Below are 21,116 nucleotides of genomic sequence, written 5' to 3'. Positions count from 1 at the left end.
AATTAGATATGATCAGGCTCAGATTGGTGTTAATGTTGTTTTTCTTGATATGACTTTGGAAGGGATTAGTGGTGAAAAAGTTAAAACTAGTATTTACAGAAAATTTAATCAACAAAATTGAAAGTTACAGGGTACTAGTTGTCATCCACCAAGTACCTTGATTGCCATTCCATATGGAGAATTATTAAGAATCAAAAGGTTATGTAATGATGAAAATCAAGCTACAAAAGAAGTGATGAAAACTATGAATATGTTTTTTAATAGAGGTTATGATAAGTATAATATAGTGGAAAATTATTTGAAAATCTATAAAAATTACAATATTCATAGAGAGGTTAATAATATAAGAAATGTTATAGGTAATAATCAAATGATAGAGAATGATAGTAAGTTTTTTGTTACTAGGTATACAGTTTTTTCAGAGAAGTTTAATAAATTATTAAAAGAATATTGGAAAATAATTACCAAACAAGTGTCTAGTTTTTCAGCAATGACACTCAGGCTCTCCTATCAGAGGGGACATAATATTCAGGACTTTTTAGTTCATAGTACATTTAATAGACCTACAAAATTCATAATTAATAGTATGAAAAGTTTAGGTACTAGTGCTTGTGGCAAGTGCTCCATATGTCCATATATAGTGCCCACGTTCCATTTAATTAATGGAAAGAAATTTCAAACACAAGATGTTTTTACTTGTACTACAAAGGGCATTATTTATGCAATAAAATGTTCATGTAATTATTTTTATATAGGTGAAAGTAAGAGAAGTTTAAGTGAAAGAATTAAAGAGCATGTTAGGGATATAAAAAACAAAAAAGCAGTTAGCCCTGTGGCAGAACATTTTAATTCAGTACATAATGGGGTAATTGATAGTTTAGCAGTTACTATTTTGGAACATGTTTCTGTATATTTTTCTAATGATGAATTTTTGAAGTATTTACTAAGAAAAAAAGAGTCTATTTTTATAATGAAATATAATACTTTACAGCCCATTGGGCTAAATAAGGAATGCCATTGGCAAAGTTTTATTTAACTTTTGTTATGTTATTTTAAATGATGTCACTGCTGCTTTAAGATTTTAATTAATTAATTGACTGAATGTGTTTAGAAGAAGTTATAAATTGGTATGCTGTGTGTAGGCACTTTACTCTGTAAAGGCTGTTTTGGCCGAGGCGCTAGGAGAACATAGTTTTTTTTCTGGATTATTTGAAATTTATTGCTGCTATTTTCATTGTGCTTTTCCACTCTTTTACTTGCTGTGGAATTAAAAGGTTATTTATTTGGGATTGAAGTAATTGTTTTTTTGGATGTGGTAATACAACTTTTTCGTTTTGGTGTTTTTTGTATGATATAAGAGAGTATTTGCTGTGCTGCACTTTGGAATATTCTGCTGTAATCAGACTTTCAGCACAAAGGTACATCCACTGAGGATAAAGGACATTGTTAAGCAAATGCAGTTAACACTTCAGTGTGACAGACCATAGGAGATGAAAGGATTAGCCCAGATGTTAACTGTAGGACTGCTGCTTTTACACTACACTGGGAAATATAGGTCATCACTATAACAGCAAATCGACACAGCTTACAAATAACATAATTCATTTCTAATAAATAGCCATACGGAGTGTTTTCTATCAGAAGTGTCCTTTGACGGGAGACTGAATATAGGTGCCTGGTATAACTTGGTAGAATGCTGTTATTGCAGTGTATAGGTGGTCTTTACTGTAGATTGAATTTGATCCATTCACAGCCTTGTTGTGCCATTAATGTGGCTGTTGCACAACGTCAAGGCATCATCTTGGTGCAACAATGAAGTACGGACCATACATGCATGATCGCACAGCAAGCTTTGCACATTATCTCCATAGCTGCATTGAAGAAATGAAGTGGAATATGGTGCTGTAACTAAAAATCAGCAGGAAAAAAATAATCAAACAAGACAAGTGTGGAGAAACTTTCTGAGATTTCTGTGTTACTTTAGTTTCCATGCTACACCTGCATAATCCCTGGTTACTAATGAAGCCACATAGGATTCAAAACCTTTCAACACCTGTATAGTAATGAATCATTTCTGAAGAAGTCTTGCAGTTGCATGGATGAAAGCATTTAATAAATAAATATTTATTTAATGTGGACTCAGTCTGATTTGCTATCCTTTGTGCTGAGTTATTCTTTCATTGAAATATTTACTTGTAAAAGAATACTGGTTTAAGGTGAACTAAAAGCTTGCAAGTTTAACAGAGTATTGTCTCCATCACCATGTTGCTGCCTCCCTATTTTTTTCAGTTAATCCCATGCCTTTTGGAATAGTTTTTGACCACACATTCTGAAAACATATTCCTTTCTTCTACCACCCTCCCATAAAAGAAATATTTCCACTCTGAGAATTGAAATATAGCCCTTCCTTTGCCAGATACTACCTCCTTGTAGTGCTTCTTCTCCTTCCCCTTCTTTGCAGTTAAATTACCCTCTGACAAGCACCCCTGTAATCATACATGTTTTGGTAGCAGATAAATGTTTTTTTTTTTTTTTTTTTTACATTTCTTGCTGCGTCTGATACAAATGTATTGAACAACATGAGATCCAGGACTGAGCCATGAGAAAAACACAACTTGCTACCAATTCAGTCAACAGAACACCCACCATTAACAGAGTCCTTTGCTTAGTTCCTTGAAAACACTTCTACAATTATTTCAAAAATCTTCTCTCACTTCCCGTCCCTTTTAGTTTCTCCCAGCATCTTACTGTGTCAGGAAACCAAAATGAAAACTCCAGAAAAGCAAGAATATCTAGTTAGTGACCTCCCAAACCTCTTGTATCAGAGGTACACGGGATATATGCAAATGATCCTTATGAACATCAGCTAATTGACAATTCAATAGTTCAATTCAATAATTGACAATTCAATTCAATTCAGTATGGGAAAGAGTGAAATTCCTTACTAAAATGCCAGCAGTTGATATCTACCAGATTTTTCTTTTCCCACATCTGCATCACTTAGTTATATAAATATATGAGTCTGACTTGGCAATATCTTTTGTCAGTTAATGCATTCTGATTAAAGTCCTTGAGGTGGTTATTATTCAGAAATTCTAACACCCTCCACTAGAATATCCTATCTTTATTCACAGATGAGGTTAAAGAAACTGGCCTTTTGTTTCCAGAAATATTTTACTTTTTTTTTTTGAAGTGGTATACTTTTTTTTTTTACTTTTCTGGTCTTCTGGTACCTGTCCCACTACCAAAAACATTTTAAGCAGTGCCATCAGAGGAAGCAACCTAGTACCCTTAGCAGGTATACAGTAATATTAGCAGCAGCCTGTATGGATCTTTTGATTTGTCATCTCTTAGCTCATCTAGTTCCCCCTCCAACACCGTTGTTTCTGTCAACATGTCTCCTTCTCCTTCCCTTAATCTCTTTTGCCTTCTTTCTTTCCTCCCCGTACCGGCACTATGTTTTCTCCTCATCTGTGAATATAGATGCAAATAATTTATTTAAAATCTTTGCAGTTTTGTTTCCATTTTGTCATGATTTGTCAGCTTATTTATCTCATCACAATCCTTTGCTTCATATATCTAAATAATGAATTTGTGTCTTTCTTTTTGTCCTAAGCTAAGCTCCTTTCCATCTTCTATTTTTCTTTGTTATCCTCCCTTGCAACTTTTTCCTAACTTCCACTGTGTTTTAATGACTTCTTTCTTCATGTTATTTTACTTCTTGTGAAGTCTTGCTCCTCCTTTCCCATATGCTGTATTTTTACCTCCAGCAGTTCATTTGCCCCTTCTAGTACTTTGATATACCACATCATTTTCCTTAGTTTGTGCCACTTTGACATAGTCTGTACCCTTGTAACCCAACATCAGGACGTTTGTGTCCCTCATATAATGCAAACTGCTCAATAGCATAGGTACTGTTTACCTGGAGTATCTAGGCCTTCTGTGGTCCCTCTACCTAACTTATTACAGTCCTTCTTTCCCAGACCTTTGGTGCGTAGGATTTCTTATATACAGTCTGCTTTGTTTAACTTGCTCACTGAATAGCTGTTTATGTATGTATATATGTATGTATTTGTTTATTTTGTTGCCCAGGTTAGCCTTAATTAGCATGGCCTATCTTTCAGGAGAGACCTGGGGTGTTATTCATATTAGTTATGGGCAATTTAGCCATGTAAAAGCAGTAATTATCCTGCTTTTTTCAATAAATGCAGTGGGTTCTTTTGCATCTGCCTTATCTTCCACCAACTCTGGCAGGTAGAACCTTAATTTAGCATCTACATGACAGCAGCTCAGTAGAAGCACTCCCCTCTTCTGCAGCCCAGAGTCAGTACTGGATCATAAAGTCAACTGAGTGATGTGGGAATGAAACCCAGAGCCTACTGCTTCTGCCAATATCAAAGCCATCCAATGCTAGCTGTGGAGCCATGGGCACTGTCTACTTGATTAATGCAGATCTGTGCACATACTGTAGGATATGTACATGCTGATGAAGCTGTTATTTTTTTTCTTTGCTAGGATGTTGATGAAATGCTGCAAGAAGCTGGAATAATTAACATGTACTGTCATTTTGCAAATGGAATTGGTGAGCCTAAATATATGCCTGCTCGGTCATGGGAGCTGCTGAATAAAATCCTAGTCGAAGCACTGGACAGCTACAATGAAGTCAATGCAGTTATGAGCCTTGTATTATTTGAAGATGCAATGTGCCACATGTAAGGGCTATTTCCCTTTTTCACTTCAGTGTTTTTAACACAGTTGTTTTTTGTGAGTATGAGCAATTTTGCAGTTAGTTTTACTGTGTTACAGGTCATTGAGTGGTCCAAGTTATTTATATCAATGATATCAATGATACTGAATAAAGCCAGACAATACCAGATGGATCTATATTTCTGTAATATATTTTGATAGCCTCATCTATAATATATTTTACAAATTATTCCTCAAAAGTAAAATACTCATATAGGTGCATAGGCTATAACTAGGGTAATGTCTGGAAGATTGTTTGTAGCATAGCCACCCCAAATTCCACTATGAAAAGTTAACTCTAACTCATCCAATGTAAAGCATTCCTTAAGCATCAAAAAAACCACAAGTCTGAACCATCAGGTATGAGCAAATCACAAAGTCTTGTGTGTAGGATTAAATTCCCATGACCAATTACTTATATATACATATATACTAACTTTACTGGCCATCTCTCTCATCTTCTTTTGAGCAAATATCAGGGACAAAGCCAACAATAATGGGGGGGGGGGGCAAAGGCTCATGGACAATTTTTAAATGTTTTTCTTATTCTCTTAAAAAGTTAATAGAATACATTTTGTATCAGCATTTATTTTCTTGAACAATGCAAAGTTTGAAAATGTCTGGCATTTTAGACTGATTGCAATCCCCCCCAGTGATTTATCAATCAAGAAATTTTATGAGGATCAAGACATAAATATGAGGCAAAATCAGGCACATTCTGCAAAACCAGGGACAACTGGGAGGTATGCTAATGGCCCAGAAGTGTAGTGAAAAAGAGAAAGCCTTCAAAGGCAAACATAGTTATCACATGTATTGTCATCTAACAGTGTAATGCAAATAAGAGGCATCCTGTTCAGCAAAAGGTAACATCAGGGAAACTGATCAAGGAGCTGACGCTTGACCACTTATAAGGGAATCCACGTAATCATATGCAAGTAAAGTTAACATTGTTTATGCAGTAGATTTACTTGTGCAGTGTGTAGCTGTAATTTGAAAATAGAATATCATATAGATACACGGTAAATTATGACAATGGAAAAGGGTAAATTATTGAATTACTGTTCAGCCAAGGGCTACTAATATTTCCAGTTGTGATTCAGATAATACTCTCTGTATGTGTGATGTTAAGACTTTAGTAATATTCTTTGTAGGCCTCTATCCACATTATATATTATATGACTAGAAGCCCTGTAAATGCTAAAGAATGCCTTAGTTGAGCATAGGACATTTTGTGAAAGTTTCGTTCATGGAATCATGCTATGTTGAACATTTCCTGTCAGAAGTGTGAAACTTGGTCATGCAAATACCAACTCGTAAAAGTACTTCATAAATTATTCAAACTATTGAAAAAATGAATTTTGCAACTTAATGTACTTTTGCAGAATGAATTTGCCCCTCTGCACCATATGGTTGTACCCCTACTCATGTATACTAATTCCAAGATTGTCTTATCCCAGAGTAGGGAGAATATTCTGAGGCATTTTGTATATACTAACTAATTTAGACTTTAATTCTGCTCTTTCAAGGATAGCAGAAATTTCTTAGAATTTCAGTCATGCATTCAGCATGTGTGCTTGAACTAAAGCTCACAGAAACCAACAACCTCAGAGGAACACTGACCGTTAATGAACAAAACACTAAATTGCACTTTTCTTTGTAGAGTGCAAATCACTTCACATTCCTTATATGATGGGATTCATCTCCTTCATTGATATCCAGCTGAAATGTGACAGCATCTCTGCCTAGGAAAAATGTTTTGATTTTTTTGGTGGAAACCAAAGCATTTTCCTTTCTACAACATATGGTAGCTCTTTCTTCAGTGAAAATTGTTTCAGACAATAGTGTTGATGAGGTATGAGACCATGAATTACTTTTCATGGGAGTGTGTTACTCTCACAATGGTTGTCGAGACAAGAAAGATTATAAGAGTTGTCAGCCCAAATTACACTTCTGCATTGAGATACTCCCTCTATGAAATACTGTACTAGTTTGGTAAGTCCAAACAACTGAATGGACTGCAGCATTTTTCCAGTGCTACCAATCTTTTTCTCAAAAGCACAACATTTATTTTATGACAATTGTAAAAGTCACTGCCAATCAAACACAAAAGGCAGGTCATTGCATAAGTTGATTGCTTGTCATTTACTTAAAACATTTATTGTGTCTATGTGTGCGCACGTTGCGTTCTGCACTAAGCCTGCATCATTTACTTACTCATTTATAAACCAAATCTCCTAACATCTTCTGGAATGTAAGAATTGTTTTATTTTAGTCCCTAATAATCTGCTATAGGTTAGTGCTGTTTTTGCTTTAAATAATTTGATAATTTTGTACTTAATAGTGCATGATAGGGTCAGTGATTTTCTCCATGCATACAATTTATTGTATATAGATAAGAAAAAAATAACTTGTTAGCTAGGTTTTCACCGTATTGTCTGCTTTTTTGCACTGACCCATACAAGTGAAGGAGCCTATATAGACAGACCCTAAAAGAATTTTCCTATGTGTAATACTTAGCAAATCATCTAAGGTACTGTTTTAGCTTTTATCCAGGCAAGACTCAGTAAGCAATGATGCCTGTTTTCAGAGGTGTCAGATTTTTATCTGGTTTTGTTGCCATGAACTGCACTATCCCAAAATAAACAGTCAGAGAGTCAGTTGCAATTCTGCAAGACTATTGCTCATTTACAGTCATGTTACTGTCCAAAAGTCACGTGGCATATTAAGAATCAAACTTAGGTCCCAGTGTTACCACCCTAATTTGATGGTAAGTCATAAACAGAGTTACACAATTTTAGACAGTAGAATAGAAGCCATTATTTTTTATTGCACTTTATTAAAATCCAAAATAATTAAAAAAAATCTTACATTCCTCTGCACCATGAAACCAGCAAGGTCATTAACAGTTCAGGAGTATTTTTGCCATCTTTGGTCTGTTGCCATCTTAGCATGTCGTCTTCTACTTGCTTTAGTCCTAAAGTACATCATAGCAGAAAAGGGGGATCTCCGAGTTTCTAATCTGGCTTTGTAAGACATCTTCATTTTTAAACCTCCTCTTTTGCTAAAACCAGTGTAGTGTATCCGATGCAGTAGATAGAGTAATTCTTAATTGTGTAAAAGTTTAGTCTGGGGGTCACCACTGTCATTCCAATGGTACAGCAGTTCAACAAGTAATACACTCACAAAACCTAAAGGCAGAACAGGCTTGTGTTCGAATCTGGGCCTCTTGGTTGTAAACTATTCACTTTAAATGTTATGCTGACACTGTTATTGTAGAATACAAGGAGAACATGTATAAACTGCGTAGCACAGTCAGTAAAGTGCAGCTTTATTGCGGAAACATAACATTAGTTGTGACACCAAACTGTCAAATGATTTAAATGAAAAAAAGGAAATACTGTGGGCAGTAGCACAGGGGGTTGACTAGCACATAATTAAGACTCCAGCAGATTGCTAGCATGAACTGCTGCTTTAATTAGTTGGTTTCATGGTTCTTTGCCTATACTGAAGTATTGTGCATCAAATATCTTTGCTCACACTTGAAAAAGACCCTGCTATAGCATTGTATTTCAAACAATTGATTAAACAGAGACAACCTGTGTTTTAATTTAGCTGCCGTATCAACCGAATCCTAGAATCCCCAAGAGGAAACGCGTTGCTAGTTGGAGTAGGTGGAAGCGGAAAGCAGAGCTTGACAAGGCTAGCAGCTTTCATTAGTTCTTTGGAGGTCTTCCAAATTACCTTGAGGAAGGGCTATGGTATTCCTGATTTAAAGGTAAGAATTCAGTGCAGACCCATGAAAATATGTGCCAGTTGCTTCATTATATAGCAGTAGTTTTGAAATTCATTAAGTGAATATGCCATCAAAAGATAACTCGCATTTCAGTTTTAAAAAGCAATTGCAAAGTTCACAACCAGTTTATACATATTTATTGTGATCATTCCATCAACTTCTGTAAACATTGTTCAGAAAGGACCTGCAAATCCTGTCATTGTTATTTTTTTATTTTGAGTTACACAATTTATTTTTGCTTACAGAGTGACTTGGCTAACCAGTATATCAAAGCAGGGGTGAAGAATGTGGGATCCGTGTTCCTAATGACTGATGCACAGGTGTCTGATGAAAGGTTCTTAGTTCTTATCAATGACTTGCTTGCATCAGGTTAGTAACTGTTTTATTTTCTTTCTTGATTTTATTTATTTTTCTCCTTTAGCTTCATTATACAGCAGTAGAACCATTGTATATGTACATGACTGATGTAAATATGAACAAAGTAGTGTTTCTTTCTCCATGGCAATTTGTTAAGATATATGAACTTACTTAATTCTCTGTTTTCACTCCTTAACCAAAAGGCAAGAGCAAGGTTTTGGGTTTGCAACTATGCTGTGTGCACAATGACGAAGATACATATGTTGGTCCAGTGGGCTCTGTCATATCAGACATTTCACTTCTTGGTAACATGCAAATTGGCTGAACAGACTAGTATGAAGCGAAGAGTCAGCTGCCTCAGTCACAGTTTACACAATGTTCTCTTAAGTTCTAGTTCATAGTAAGATCATTGTATGATTTTATTTTTTAAGTAGGTTAAAACAATTTATTGAACTTTCCCTTCAGCTCATGTTGGTCTAGGTACAACCTACATCCATTGTTCAGATGCAACCTCTGGTGTGTCCAGAACTCAAAAAAACTGTACTGCCCAGTCTCACAGTCAATGCCCACCTTACCTGTCAGTATCCTGCTCATTAATTTCCTTTCCAACATGGTTGTATTCTGCATCTTCCTTCTCTGTTGCTTTGTCTGTGTTGTCCATCAAGGTCATCATAACATCCCTGTAATCTTCCCTTATAAGTTCATTATTGAGTACAATGCCCCTTTCAGCATGTACCTCACAAAGCATATGCAGCAGCAGGAGAGACCACAGAGGTTCCTCAACAGGAGAATCCAGGGCCTTAAATATCTACCCTACACAGATAGGCTAAAAGCCCTGCCCCTCTACTCAGTGTCATACAGATTCCTCAGAGGTGACCTCTGTCTGGCATACAAAGCAATCTCAGATGCCACCTTGATGGGGCTGCTGCATATTCCACAAGTCAAGCTCCATTTGCGTAACCTGCACGCACGACCTCAACCTGGTCTGTGACATCAGTAAGATGACTTGGTGACACAGATTTGTGTCCTAGAGACTCCCCTTTTGTGGAGTAGACTCCTGCTCCACGTCAAGCAGTGTACCTCATTAACCCTTTTTAAGTACAACCTGGATAACTGGATGGGGAACAGAAAATACACCACAGACAGCTGGATGGGAGACTGTAAATTTACCCTGGAGGTGTCAACTATATCCGACTTGTCAGAACATGGGCTAAATTCTTGGCTAGGCTTGTAAGGGCCTCAGGGCCAATAGCCTAGTAACTTCCTATGATCCCATTAAACCTGGTGGACTTCTTCAAGAATGTCACCAAAGCTCTGGATGATGGCAAAACAGTACATACAGCCTATCTTGACTTAGCCATGCTTTATGACACAATCCCCCTCTCAAGCATGATTGAGAAATTCACCCAGCTGGGAATTAACCCATATATCACTAGATGGGTAACCAACTAGTTCACTGACAGAAGACATACAGCCAAAGTTAAGGATTCCACCTCTACTAGCAGACAAGTTACCAGTGGTGTGTACCACAAGGATCTGTGCCGGGCCCCCTACTATTTGGAATCTATTTCTTAGATGTCCAGGTGAAAACAGATAACCTGTGGCTTACCCAGACAAATGATTCATGCCAAAGCCGCAGACTTAAACTAAATGCAAAACCAATGCATTATCATCCCTTTCAGCAAAGGGGAAGTCCCTACAAATTACAGTATTAACACTACTCCCCTTAGCTCAAACCCTGTGGTGAGAGATTTTGGAACATTGGTTGAAAGCAGCCTTAACTTTGATCACCATGTGTTCACAGAGGTAAGGAAGGCCTTCTATGTTGCACATCTCATAAGTAAGGGCATCACACTCAGAGCTAAGGATGTTATAACTCCCCATGTACTCATCCCTCATCAGACCACTAATAGGGTACAATACTCCCTTCTGTATGTACCTCACCAGACACCAACAGCAGCTGGAGAAACCTCAGAGGTTTCTCACTAAGAAAATTCAGGGCTTTCAAAACATGATCTACATGGCAGACTGAAGGCCATACCACTGTACTCTATCTTATCGGCTGCTGAAAGGCAACTTATGTATCGCCTACAGGGCAGTCTCAGACCCTGCCTTAATGGAAATGTTGCACATCCAAAAGTCAAATAGGACAAGATTCACTCACTCTGGGGATCCTAACCTAGCTTGTGACATTAACAAGACATGCTGGAGAGACAGATATGTCTCCCAGAGAGTGCCACTCCTCTGGAACAAATTCCCAATTCACATGAATTAGGGCTCCTTAATGACCCTATTTAAGCATAACATAGACAGCTGGATGGGAGACTGTAAATTTACCTTGGAGGTGTCAAGTATATCCCTCTTGGATAAGGGCAGTTGGTGCTGATCATAGACTCTTGCTGCAAATATAGACTATACAACTTTATCAGTAAGGGAATAAGGGTATAACATGGATAGGCTTATGAAGGCCCTAGGGCCAATAGCCTAGTAATGTTCTATGAACCTCTGAACTTCTGTTTTCTACTCTGCAACTCCATGTTCAGTTCATTTCCAGGCATGGGATGACATCACCTCAGATCCTAAGCAGCAGTATCACATGTTTTTGGTTATAAAAGATTCTGCTTCTTCCGTTTTGTTCCCTCACCTTGTAACCTCTTAATTTTACCTTTCTTAACATCTTCCAGCTTCATTACCTGTATCACTTGTTTCCTTCTTCCACATGTACAAACTCTTGACCTGCACTTAGGTGCTATCCTCTGCACTTTTGGACCATCTTTGCCCAGTATCCCCTCTCTCATACTGTTTTACAGCACTTTTCTTGCTGTATGCCCTTCCCCATGCTTGCTGTTGTTTTCGAGTGGTACCTTGCTTCCCTTTGCAATCTTGTTTCTCCTCGCTGCTGATCTTTCCTTTTGTTCTGCTTGTGTACAGCTGCTTTTGCCTTGGTCTCTGTTTTGTGCTTCCCTTTTTCTTCCCTGACTCCTTTGCCCACCTCTCTATTCTTGCTGTATTTTTCTTTCATCCCTTGCCTATCCTGTCTTATTCTTTCTGTTTAAGTCAACTGTCATTCCCCAACTCTGTCTTTTGACTGCAGCATTTATTTCCACTTGTTAACAGTCACTTGTTGTTTTGGTATAGTAGTGACTTTATGCACATCCTGTTAGGGAATGGAACACACGATCACATGGCATACTAGTTGCACCATTTCTGTTCCCTACTTTGCTAATTGGCATCATTATTGCCTTTGTTGGCATTTCCTTATATTGTCCATCTCATTGTTTTCCTTGATTCATTACTAATACTGTATTAGTTGTCCTCTTTTCATCCTAGAATGGCTTCTTCTTTTCTCAGCGTCCGTTGTGATCCTGATATTTGGCTCCTTAGTGAAGGAAGCATGAGAGAGGAGTACATTATTCAGACTATTGTAGACAACTGTGACAGGTAGTATGCATAAGAGCCTGTGCATAAATGTGAGTGTGTCTATCTGTGAGTGTGTAAATATGCACATACATGCACAAATATTTGTGCCTCTATGTATGTAGATGTAGGTTTGTATATTATATGTTTATATACACACACATACACACATATAAATAGAAGTGGCACAGGAAAATAACTTTCTTGGGTGGCGTAAGCTATGGAACCTTGCTGGCCAGGCTTACATAGGCCCTTGGGCCGATAGCCTAGTACCTACCTATGAACCTATATATGATTATATCACCAGTGGTAGAACATATCTATGTGGGAAACAGAGATAAGTGACAAAAAAGGAGGAAAAAAGAAATGTGAACAACACAAAGTAAGAGAATCACAAAAAGTTCACAGCCTCTATCCCAGTATGAGTAAACCATAGCTACAAAACCCAGATTGAGCATCATCTGAACAGTGAAAGAGTAAAACCCTACTCATGTAGCTAAAAACTCTATCTCTAACAGTACCACTAATCAAGACAAAAGGACACAGAACACATACGACACCAATCCGGCACAATCCCTTTACCTAACCCTAACCCACAAATACTTGCACATAAACACTATTCACTATAATGCAAGCTTGCCTATTTTCAAAATCTCGCCACCTTTTCAGTCAACATTCCTTTACCTGCATACTCATGCATACTAACATTACATAATGCTTGAATTCAACTGAATGTGATTCCTAATAGGAGTCCTTTTGCTCTTTTATGGCCACTCATTTCTGTTTCTCACATTTGTATTTTCTACCAAATGATTGACAACCACATATGAATATCTGTCTATCTATAATCCCTTGATTTGGTTGAATCTCAAAACATTGAAACCAAATGGTTGAAAGCTGATTTGTCTGCTGACAATGGTGTACCTCTTGTGGTCTTTTTTTTTCTGCATGGTTTTGTGACAATGCAATTAGTTTATTTCAGTAAGGGGAATGTGGGATGTATTGCCATTTTTCAGATATTTTTCACTGTATGGCACATACAGTTGTGTTTTTAACCATTCAGTTCCACTGTTTTGAGATCCAAACAAATGCTTTTCTACTAGATATAAATATATATGTATGCAAACAGCTAGATAATAGCAAGGCATTACAAGCTTTGATGCTTTTATTAAGTACTTAAATAATTACTGTGATTTAATATTCACTGCATATTTTTGCTTAATTTTGTGAATGTTTTTGTTTAAAAGAATGAAACAAAATTCAAGCTTTACAAATTGATATCTAGCAGAAAAATGGTGAGAAGAACAGTGCTAGCCCTTCAGACGGCATATCCTTTGTTTTATGTTGCAGCTTGATTCATTTTCATTCAAAGATAAGGTATCTCTGTAAGTCATGACAGCTAACAGTGCATTTGCAAATTGTGTCTGCTGTATTACACTATAAACAAAGATTTGTGTAAAAAATTGATCAGTGTACACTATGCTGATTAAATATAATTCATTATTTGACTTGTATAGCATCAGAACCTTAACTGATGATTTGGAACTCATCAGGTTCTCTTGCTGCCCCATTCAAAATAGAATAACTTGTATTTTTACAATACACAGTTGCCCCACAGCAAGAGATTCTCCAGTCTGATTCTCACCTGGGGCATCTCCTGTGAGGAGTCTGCATGTCCTTCTTGCTGTCATGTGAGTTTTAAAGACATGCAGGTAGGTGTGTGTGTATATGCAAGTGCCTTCTGTGAAGGTTGGGCACTGAGCTGGCAAATCGGTACTGTAAAAGCTCCACTGCCAATCAATCTGAGGACTGGTGATCCACTGTGGCGACCCCTAACAGGAGAAGCCAAAAGTCATTGTGTGTATATTTTTTACAATACACAGTCTATATTTTCTGATGCTCTTAGTAAAAATGAATTGGATATGAACTGAAGTAATATAAACTCAGGTTTTCACAGAGGAAATAAAAACTGCCAGAATGGTGAAGGCAGGTTACATATGATACAGTGGATTGGGGGAGAGGGGGGTGAAATTGAGCATGTGGGTAGAAGTAAAATTGGTTTTGGGATGCAGAAGTGACATGCAACAATACTGGATCTGTCCCTTGAAAAGCTCATTGTTTCTGGCACTGCTTGCATCCACCGCATTTATGTTAAGTATGTGACTTCTGTATGCTCACAAATCATTCTAGTATGTTCTGTGTACAAGAGTAACCACATGTAGGGGCTAGAAAGCAACAAGTCATGCATAGCTTATATTGTATTGTGCTAGTCCTTCCATGATATATATGGCAATACGTAAGTACTCGTCTACACAGATGATGACTCCTTTTAGGAATGCAGTAAGAGTTTGTCGTCAGAGATTTTTCACAAATCCGTATCTTTACAATGAGAGCAAGACTCCCACCACGTTAAAAGATATTTTTCATGATTCCCAGCCTTTTCAAGAATGTTGAAATCTCCCCTTCTTAAAAACATGGATAAGTGTCCCCTTAGTCATGAATGATTCTTTACAAAACTCAAAGCACACTTGCTAGGACTTCATAAGTTCCACCCTTGATAAACATTGTGAAACTTCCATGACAGCACTAGAAAGCCTTAAATGAATGTGATGCGGTTAGAACAGAGGACTAAAGCTCTGACTTTTTAATGAGCTACTTCCTGTGCCAAGAGTCCAAGGTATGAATAATTCTACCTCTATTTAGATATTTTTTTTGGGGTGGTAATCCTCCCATACCTCTCATTTGGGGTGTTACATCCTTCCTCAGAACCTATATATATCAGCTCCATGATTGCTCAAACATTGAAAAATGGAGAAACTTCAAAAACAAAACAAATTGCTTCTAGTTCATACGTTCATAGTTTTGAACTAGACTATTGACCACCAGAGTCTACATAAGCCTAGCAACCCAAACTTCTTTTGTCCTTGAGTACATTTGACGTCTGTATGGTTGGGATATGTTAGTAAGGAGGTACCTGAGTTATATGTGTGTTTGTTGGGGGAGGATGTGTTAGTTAGGGATTAGTTAACTTACTGCTGGCCTCCATCAATCAGAGACATGGAGGCCAAACCTGGAGTAAATTTATGATTTCTCATCCAGTGATCAAGGTTTCACTTGAAAATGGTCAGGGGGAAGCTCCCCTTCATATGACTAGGGACCCTGTTCCATAGTGCAGGGGCCCTTTGAGACATATATCTGTCTCTCACCAGCATGTTTAATCTATGTTGCATGCAAAGTTCAGGTTCTTGGATCTAGCATTCCTGATGCTGTTTGCTTTACAGATGTGCAAGAGGTCCATTAGAGCTAGACAGACAAAGATCACCTCTCTGTAACATGTAGGAAAGAAACAGAGCCTTAAGGTGATCTGTGTAAGACAGGGTATTCATACCCTGGATTCTGTAGGTGCAAAACCTTTGAAAGTGTTCCAGCTGTTGCAAGTGTCTGGTTAGGTACACATCAAAGGGGGTATTGTATTCGATAATGGGCCTGATAAGGGATGAGTGGAGTGGCACTATAACTTCCTTCGACCTTGATGCCATACCCTTCCATATGAGTTGGGCAACATAGAATAATTTTCTTACTGTCTTTGTTACATGTTGGTTAAAAGCTAAATTGCTATCAACATATGTTCCTAAATCTCTAACCACTGAATCAACTCTTGAGGGTGTTTTATCAATGGAGCAATTAGATGGAGTAATTAGCTTAAGTGTATGACTTCCCAAAGGGCACTACCATGCATCTCTTTGAGTTGAGGTTTAATCCTTGGCTCTGGCACCAATCATTTATTTTTCTTAGACTCTCTTGTAGGATGTTTGTGTCATGTGTGGAATCTATGATGTCCAAATTTACAGTAATCTACAAAGTTGGCGAGCCAGAGATGTTTGACATTAGCCTTGACGTCTGATAAGTAGATGACAAACAGAAAAGGACCCAGCAGAGAGCCCCGGGATACTCCACTGGTGTCTGGTCTCCTGGTGGAAGTGGTCTCACCAGTCTTGACTTCCTGGGTCCTGTGTATTCTTATTTTCTGCAGAAAACAGCAGTTCTTAAGATCAGACTGGGGTAGCTGAAGATGACTCGCACGTGACCTCAGCTACTCTGCTGTAGTGGAGGTTCATAGGTTAGCTTTGCTGCAGGCCATTTTAGGACTAGGTAGTTTCCCTTTTTGTGCTTGAATTAACCTGTCCCATTTGGGTGTGGATCGGCCTTACCCATCCAGTAGTCGATCATTATATATTACTCCTAATAAGAATGACTGGGATCATGCCATACATAATTTGAAAGAACCCATGCACTGGAGAAACTATTGAAGAACTGCCTCTGTCTAGTAGTAGTGCTTACGGCTGTCCTTGGGTACATTTTCTGTTTCCCATCCATAGATTCAAGCTGCACTTGAATATGGACTGGAAGTAACTTTATTTTATGTGGATGGGTGTCCAGAGCAGTGGTACACTTTGCAAGATATAGCTGTCCCTCCAAATCATACTGTTGATGTTGCAGAAGAGGTTTTGATCCCTAGTCCAAGTCTTTTTGTTGTCATTTGACCTGCTAATATTCAGTAAATCCATCAGTATTGGGTCAGAAGGTACCTTGTATGACAGACACAAGTCACCTTATAGCAGTCAGCAGGATACCAAAAATAGTGACAAGGGCTTTCAGTTGGTCCACACAGGGCATGTGGTTTAAGCCTTCTGTCTTTTCAGTAAGGTATCTCAGTTGGTGTTCCAGTTGCTGCATGTGTCTGGACAGATACTTTTCCAAAGCGAGCATTATATTCAGTGACTGACCTAAGATGGCTGAGTAAACGGGGATTATGACATCTCTAAATCTAGGGGGCAATCCCTTTGTTTATGGACGCACATTGATTATCAATGTCATAGTTCCTTGGGGTAGATGACTTCCCAAAGAATGCACTAATGTATTTTTTGGCATTTAGTTTCAGGCCATGACTTTGTCACCAGTTATTTATTTGGGACAAACCTTCCTGCAGTATGAGTAAGTCATTTGGAGACTCAATGGCAGCTCCTAACTTGCAGTCATCTGCAAACTTGATCAGAGTCCTTTCGTATTGGACTTAACTTCAGTAAAGTAGATCCAAACAAAAGGGGTTCCAGCACAGAACCCTGGGGGGACTCCAGTGGTGACTGGTCTCCTTGTGGAGGTGACTTCCCCTATTTTGATTTCCTGCATCCTGTCTGTGAGCCTGTTGGCAATCCAGTGGGTGACATAAGGGTTTATTCCCTGTTTATTTAGCTAGTCTACTATGCTTGAGTGTGGAATTTTGTCAAAAGTTTTGATCAAAGTATGCTGTGTGTACCATTTTGCTTTCATCCATTACTTTGTAGCCTTTTCAAAAATCAATCAGGTTGAGTAAGCATGGCCTGCCCTTGATGAATCCAAATTAAGACAGGTCCAGTGTTCAGAGGTTCATTATGTCCTGACTGATTAGTTTCCTGATAAGTCTTTCCATGGCTTTGCATATGAGGCTGGTCAGACTTATGGGCCTGTAATTGCCTGGGTCTGTGGAAGGCCCTCAATTTTCTCCATTTATTTGGTACAAGGCCTGTATGGAGGCTGAGACTGAACAATGTTGTTGGTGTGCAGCTAAACCGTGCTTCATGCTATTTAAGATGCATCCAGGCATATTGTCAGGACCCATTGATTTAGTATTTTTAGCTTTTGCTAGCACTTTTAAGACTTAGTCTTGTATGATAGCTGTAGACAAGCCAGTTTCAGGTATATCTTGAGGGGGCAGATGGAGAGGAGAGAGGGGTAAAGATAAAGCTAAATTTATCAGCCGGTAGGTTCACTGTATCTTTAGCCTAAGTATATAGGTAACATTGTTCAAAAAAATTGAAAAAAAAAATCATTCATAAAGCATTATGGGAGGTCAAAACCTTAAGGATTTCTTAATGAATTCCAGCATTTATAAAATATGGTGTATACCTCTCAACCTCTTGGCACAGAAAACCTGGGCAAAGCCTAAAATAATGGGGGGACAAAGGCCCAAAAATAAGGACAACTTTTAAATATTGTTCTTAGGAATTTAGGCTGTTTTTAGAATAATAGGCTTTGTATTGGCATGCATTTACTGAAGGATATAATGTCTGAAATTTAAATGTGTCATTGTTTAGTGATTTCAGTACTCACTGCTTTGCCAGAATGCTACACATTTTATGAGGAACAGACCAAAAATATGAGGTGAACATCTGGACAGCTGAGAAGTATGACATGGTGAAACTTTCACCAGACAACAGTGGGTTCTTAATTAATGCTGGGCTGGCCTTAATGAAAAACAACATAACAGAGGGAGTTCATTGTGAATCCCACATTTTACAAACATGGTGAGGTTTCCACCACACCACACCACAAAAGATTATTCTTGAATGTCAGCCTTCATGTTAATATTCCTTGAAGCTTGTCTTGTTGCTTTTTGAATCTACTGTGACATTGCTGTTTGTGTATACTGTGAATTTTCCCACTACAATGTGACTGCAGTGCTAATATGTAAAAGTCTGGGGACATCAGGATGGAGGTGATGCTTGTCCCTGTGTACAAAAAAAGACTGCTTTTGATGACTGCAGTTACATGTGCTAATGTCAGTTGCTTACAATCAAGGAATTGCTTCCCTGTTGCTTGTGGCTCAGTCATAGAAAAACCTCACACATGCCTGATAAGTTTGCAATAATGACAAAATGAGAGCACTTTGTGTCTTTCGGCTTTTCCCGGTTAGGGATCGCCACAGCGGAACTCCGGTCCGCTAATAATTGGCAGTAGATTTTTACGTACTGGCTTGCAGGGCCTAACGCACAACCTTCAACGAAGGAAAGCCCATTCACACATGTCGCTACACAGAAGACGCTCTAACTGAGAATCGAACTGGCAACGTCTAACTGTGAGGTGACAATGCTACCGCAGCACCACCTGATGCTGTAAAATGTTGGGTTAGAATACGCTGTGTGCAAAAGCAGTGTGGAGTGAATCAACTGCAGAAGCACAGGAGAAAGGAAAAGCATTTGGTTGCCCTATATCTTTACCATCAGTTGAGATAAGTTTACTTATTTGTTGATTACAGCATGAGGGTATTCAGACATGCGTAAAGCTTACATTAGGCACTAGATATCATCAATCGTTATTTTTTTTTATTTTCCATTAGTTTATTGGAATATGGCTGTCTGGAACTATTTGAGAATAATAAATTACAACCTTGCACTACTTAAAGCTTTCCCTGAAGGGCCAAGCATGTATGAATACCTCTATTTTTTTACTAAGCTAAGCTTACTGAACTGCTTGACAGTGATCTTTTTTTTTTTTACCAATGTTTTTAAAATTAGCATCCTTTTCATAAATCTGCAAACATCTGTTGAAGGATAGAACCAACTGAAAACAAGAAACCAAAAAGATTTACACAAATAGCTTTATACAAAATAATTCTAAGTAAAATCCTAGACTAGAAACACCATTTGTCATTTACATATAATTTAGAATCAATCACAGTATTAGTTAGACAATTAGGAGTTATATACATAGATTTCTCATTCCAAGTCTTCAGCTTAATAAAACATGAGGTCAACCTTGGGAAGCATCCTTTTCATTTATTCCCTTTAGGAAGTCATATAATTCCCAGTTGGTGACATTAATAACCATTTCTTTTTAGTTCACTTTTTTGTATAATCTGTTTTCTCAACCCAGAATCCTCTACATTTTTAGCAGGTCCCTTTACTAAGAAACATTGGGACTTAAGTAATGTCTGTTAATAATTTCAAAGGAGTTAACTATACAAAAAAATCTGTCCCTGATCTTTGATATCTTCCTTTAAAAAAAGATAGATGTGCATTAAGCTTGCTGACCTTTGAATTGACTACTTATTATTTAATTAATCTATCTATACATTTGTCTGTCTGCCTGTCTGTCTAGCTATCCGTCCTTTGTTTACTGGGTTAGACCGCTAGGCTAGTGGCTTCTTTTCAGGGGAAACTCAAGATGGTATTTATATTACTAGGAGAAATTTGTCCAGAGTATTGGCGAACTTCCCCTACCCTTTTTAATCGATGCCATGCAGTCTTTTACATCCATCTGAACTACCGCCAGCTCAAGAAGATGGGATTCAATTTACCATCTCTGAAGGATGACACACACAGAAAAACAGCGCCCTCCCTTTTTTTTCTACACTGTAGTGTCAGTGATCCATCTACCTGTTGTGGGATTAGAACCCACAGCTCTGTACCAAAAGCTAGTATGCTACCTATTCCACCACTGACACTCCGATTAAGAATTTATTAGTAAATTTATTGTTCCGCTTGTTTAAGGTACAGGTACATGCAACTGTGGATAGTTTGGTATCTAGCAAATTAGCTGATATTAACACAGGAATCTAAATTTAATGCATGTTGTAGTAGGTTTGTTTTAGTTTTTCTTTCATTCTTTTTTTTGTCATCAGCTGACTGAAACACATATTAAGACATTTTAGTTTAGTGTTTTGATTTGCACCTGTTAGTGGTCTGTTTATGTAGTGCTGCCTTGCAGAATAGTAACACTGTACAGGAATTTATGCTGACAGATTGTGTGAAATATGTTTAATCTGATTTGATTTATGTTTAGTAGTGAAGTTGTCCCACCAACCATATGTACTATTCAAATCTCTCAGTTTCCTGCATTTCCAATGTTTGACTTGTTAAAATAGACACCATTTTTGGTTTGATTCTCTAGCAGTGAAATGAACTTAGTGCAAATTGATTGATTCTGATGTGTTTTTTGTGACTATCCCTAGTAACCGATTAATGCCAAGTGTGCACTTATTACT

General features: G+C 37.8%; 1 protein-coding gene across 1 annotated transcript in view; it reads left to right on the top strand.

Moving 5' to 3' along the window:
* The window catches only part of DNAH9 (dynein axonemal heavy chain 9), a 3,419,770-nt gene that overhangs the window by 2,684,264 nt on the left and 714,390 nt on the right, over window positions 1–21,116 (top strand). The window contains exons 43-45 of the mRNA XM_044069722.1: window positions 4,516–4,712; window positions 8,359–8,521; window positions 8,785–8,908. Of these exons, the coding sequence (XP_043925657.1) occupies window positions 4,516–4,712; window positions 8,359–8,521; window positions 8,785–8,908 (484 nt within the window). The remainder of the gene's footprint in view (window positions 1–4,515; window positions 4,713–8,358; window positions 8,522–8,784; window positions 8,909–21,116) is intronic.

Source organism: Protopterus annectens, chromosome 4.part0 (genome assembly GCF_019279795.1).
Source record: "Protopterus annectens isolate FY-2018-M chromosome 4.part0, PAN1.0, whole genome shotgun sequence".
In the NCBI taxonomy this organism is placed as follows: Eukaryota; Metazoa; Chordata; order Ceratodontiformes; family Protopteridae; genus Protopterus; species Protopterus annectens.
Note: the sequence above shows the minus strand (reverse complement) of the source record. Positions and strands in the feature narration are given on the sequence as shown.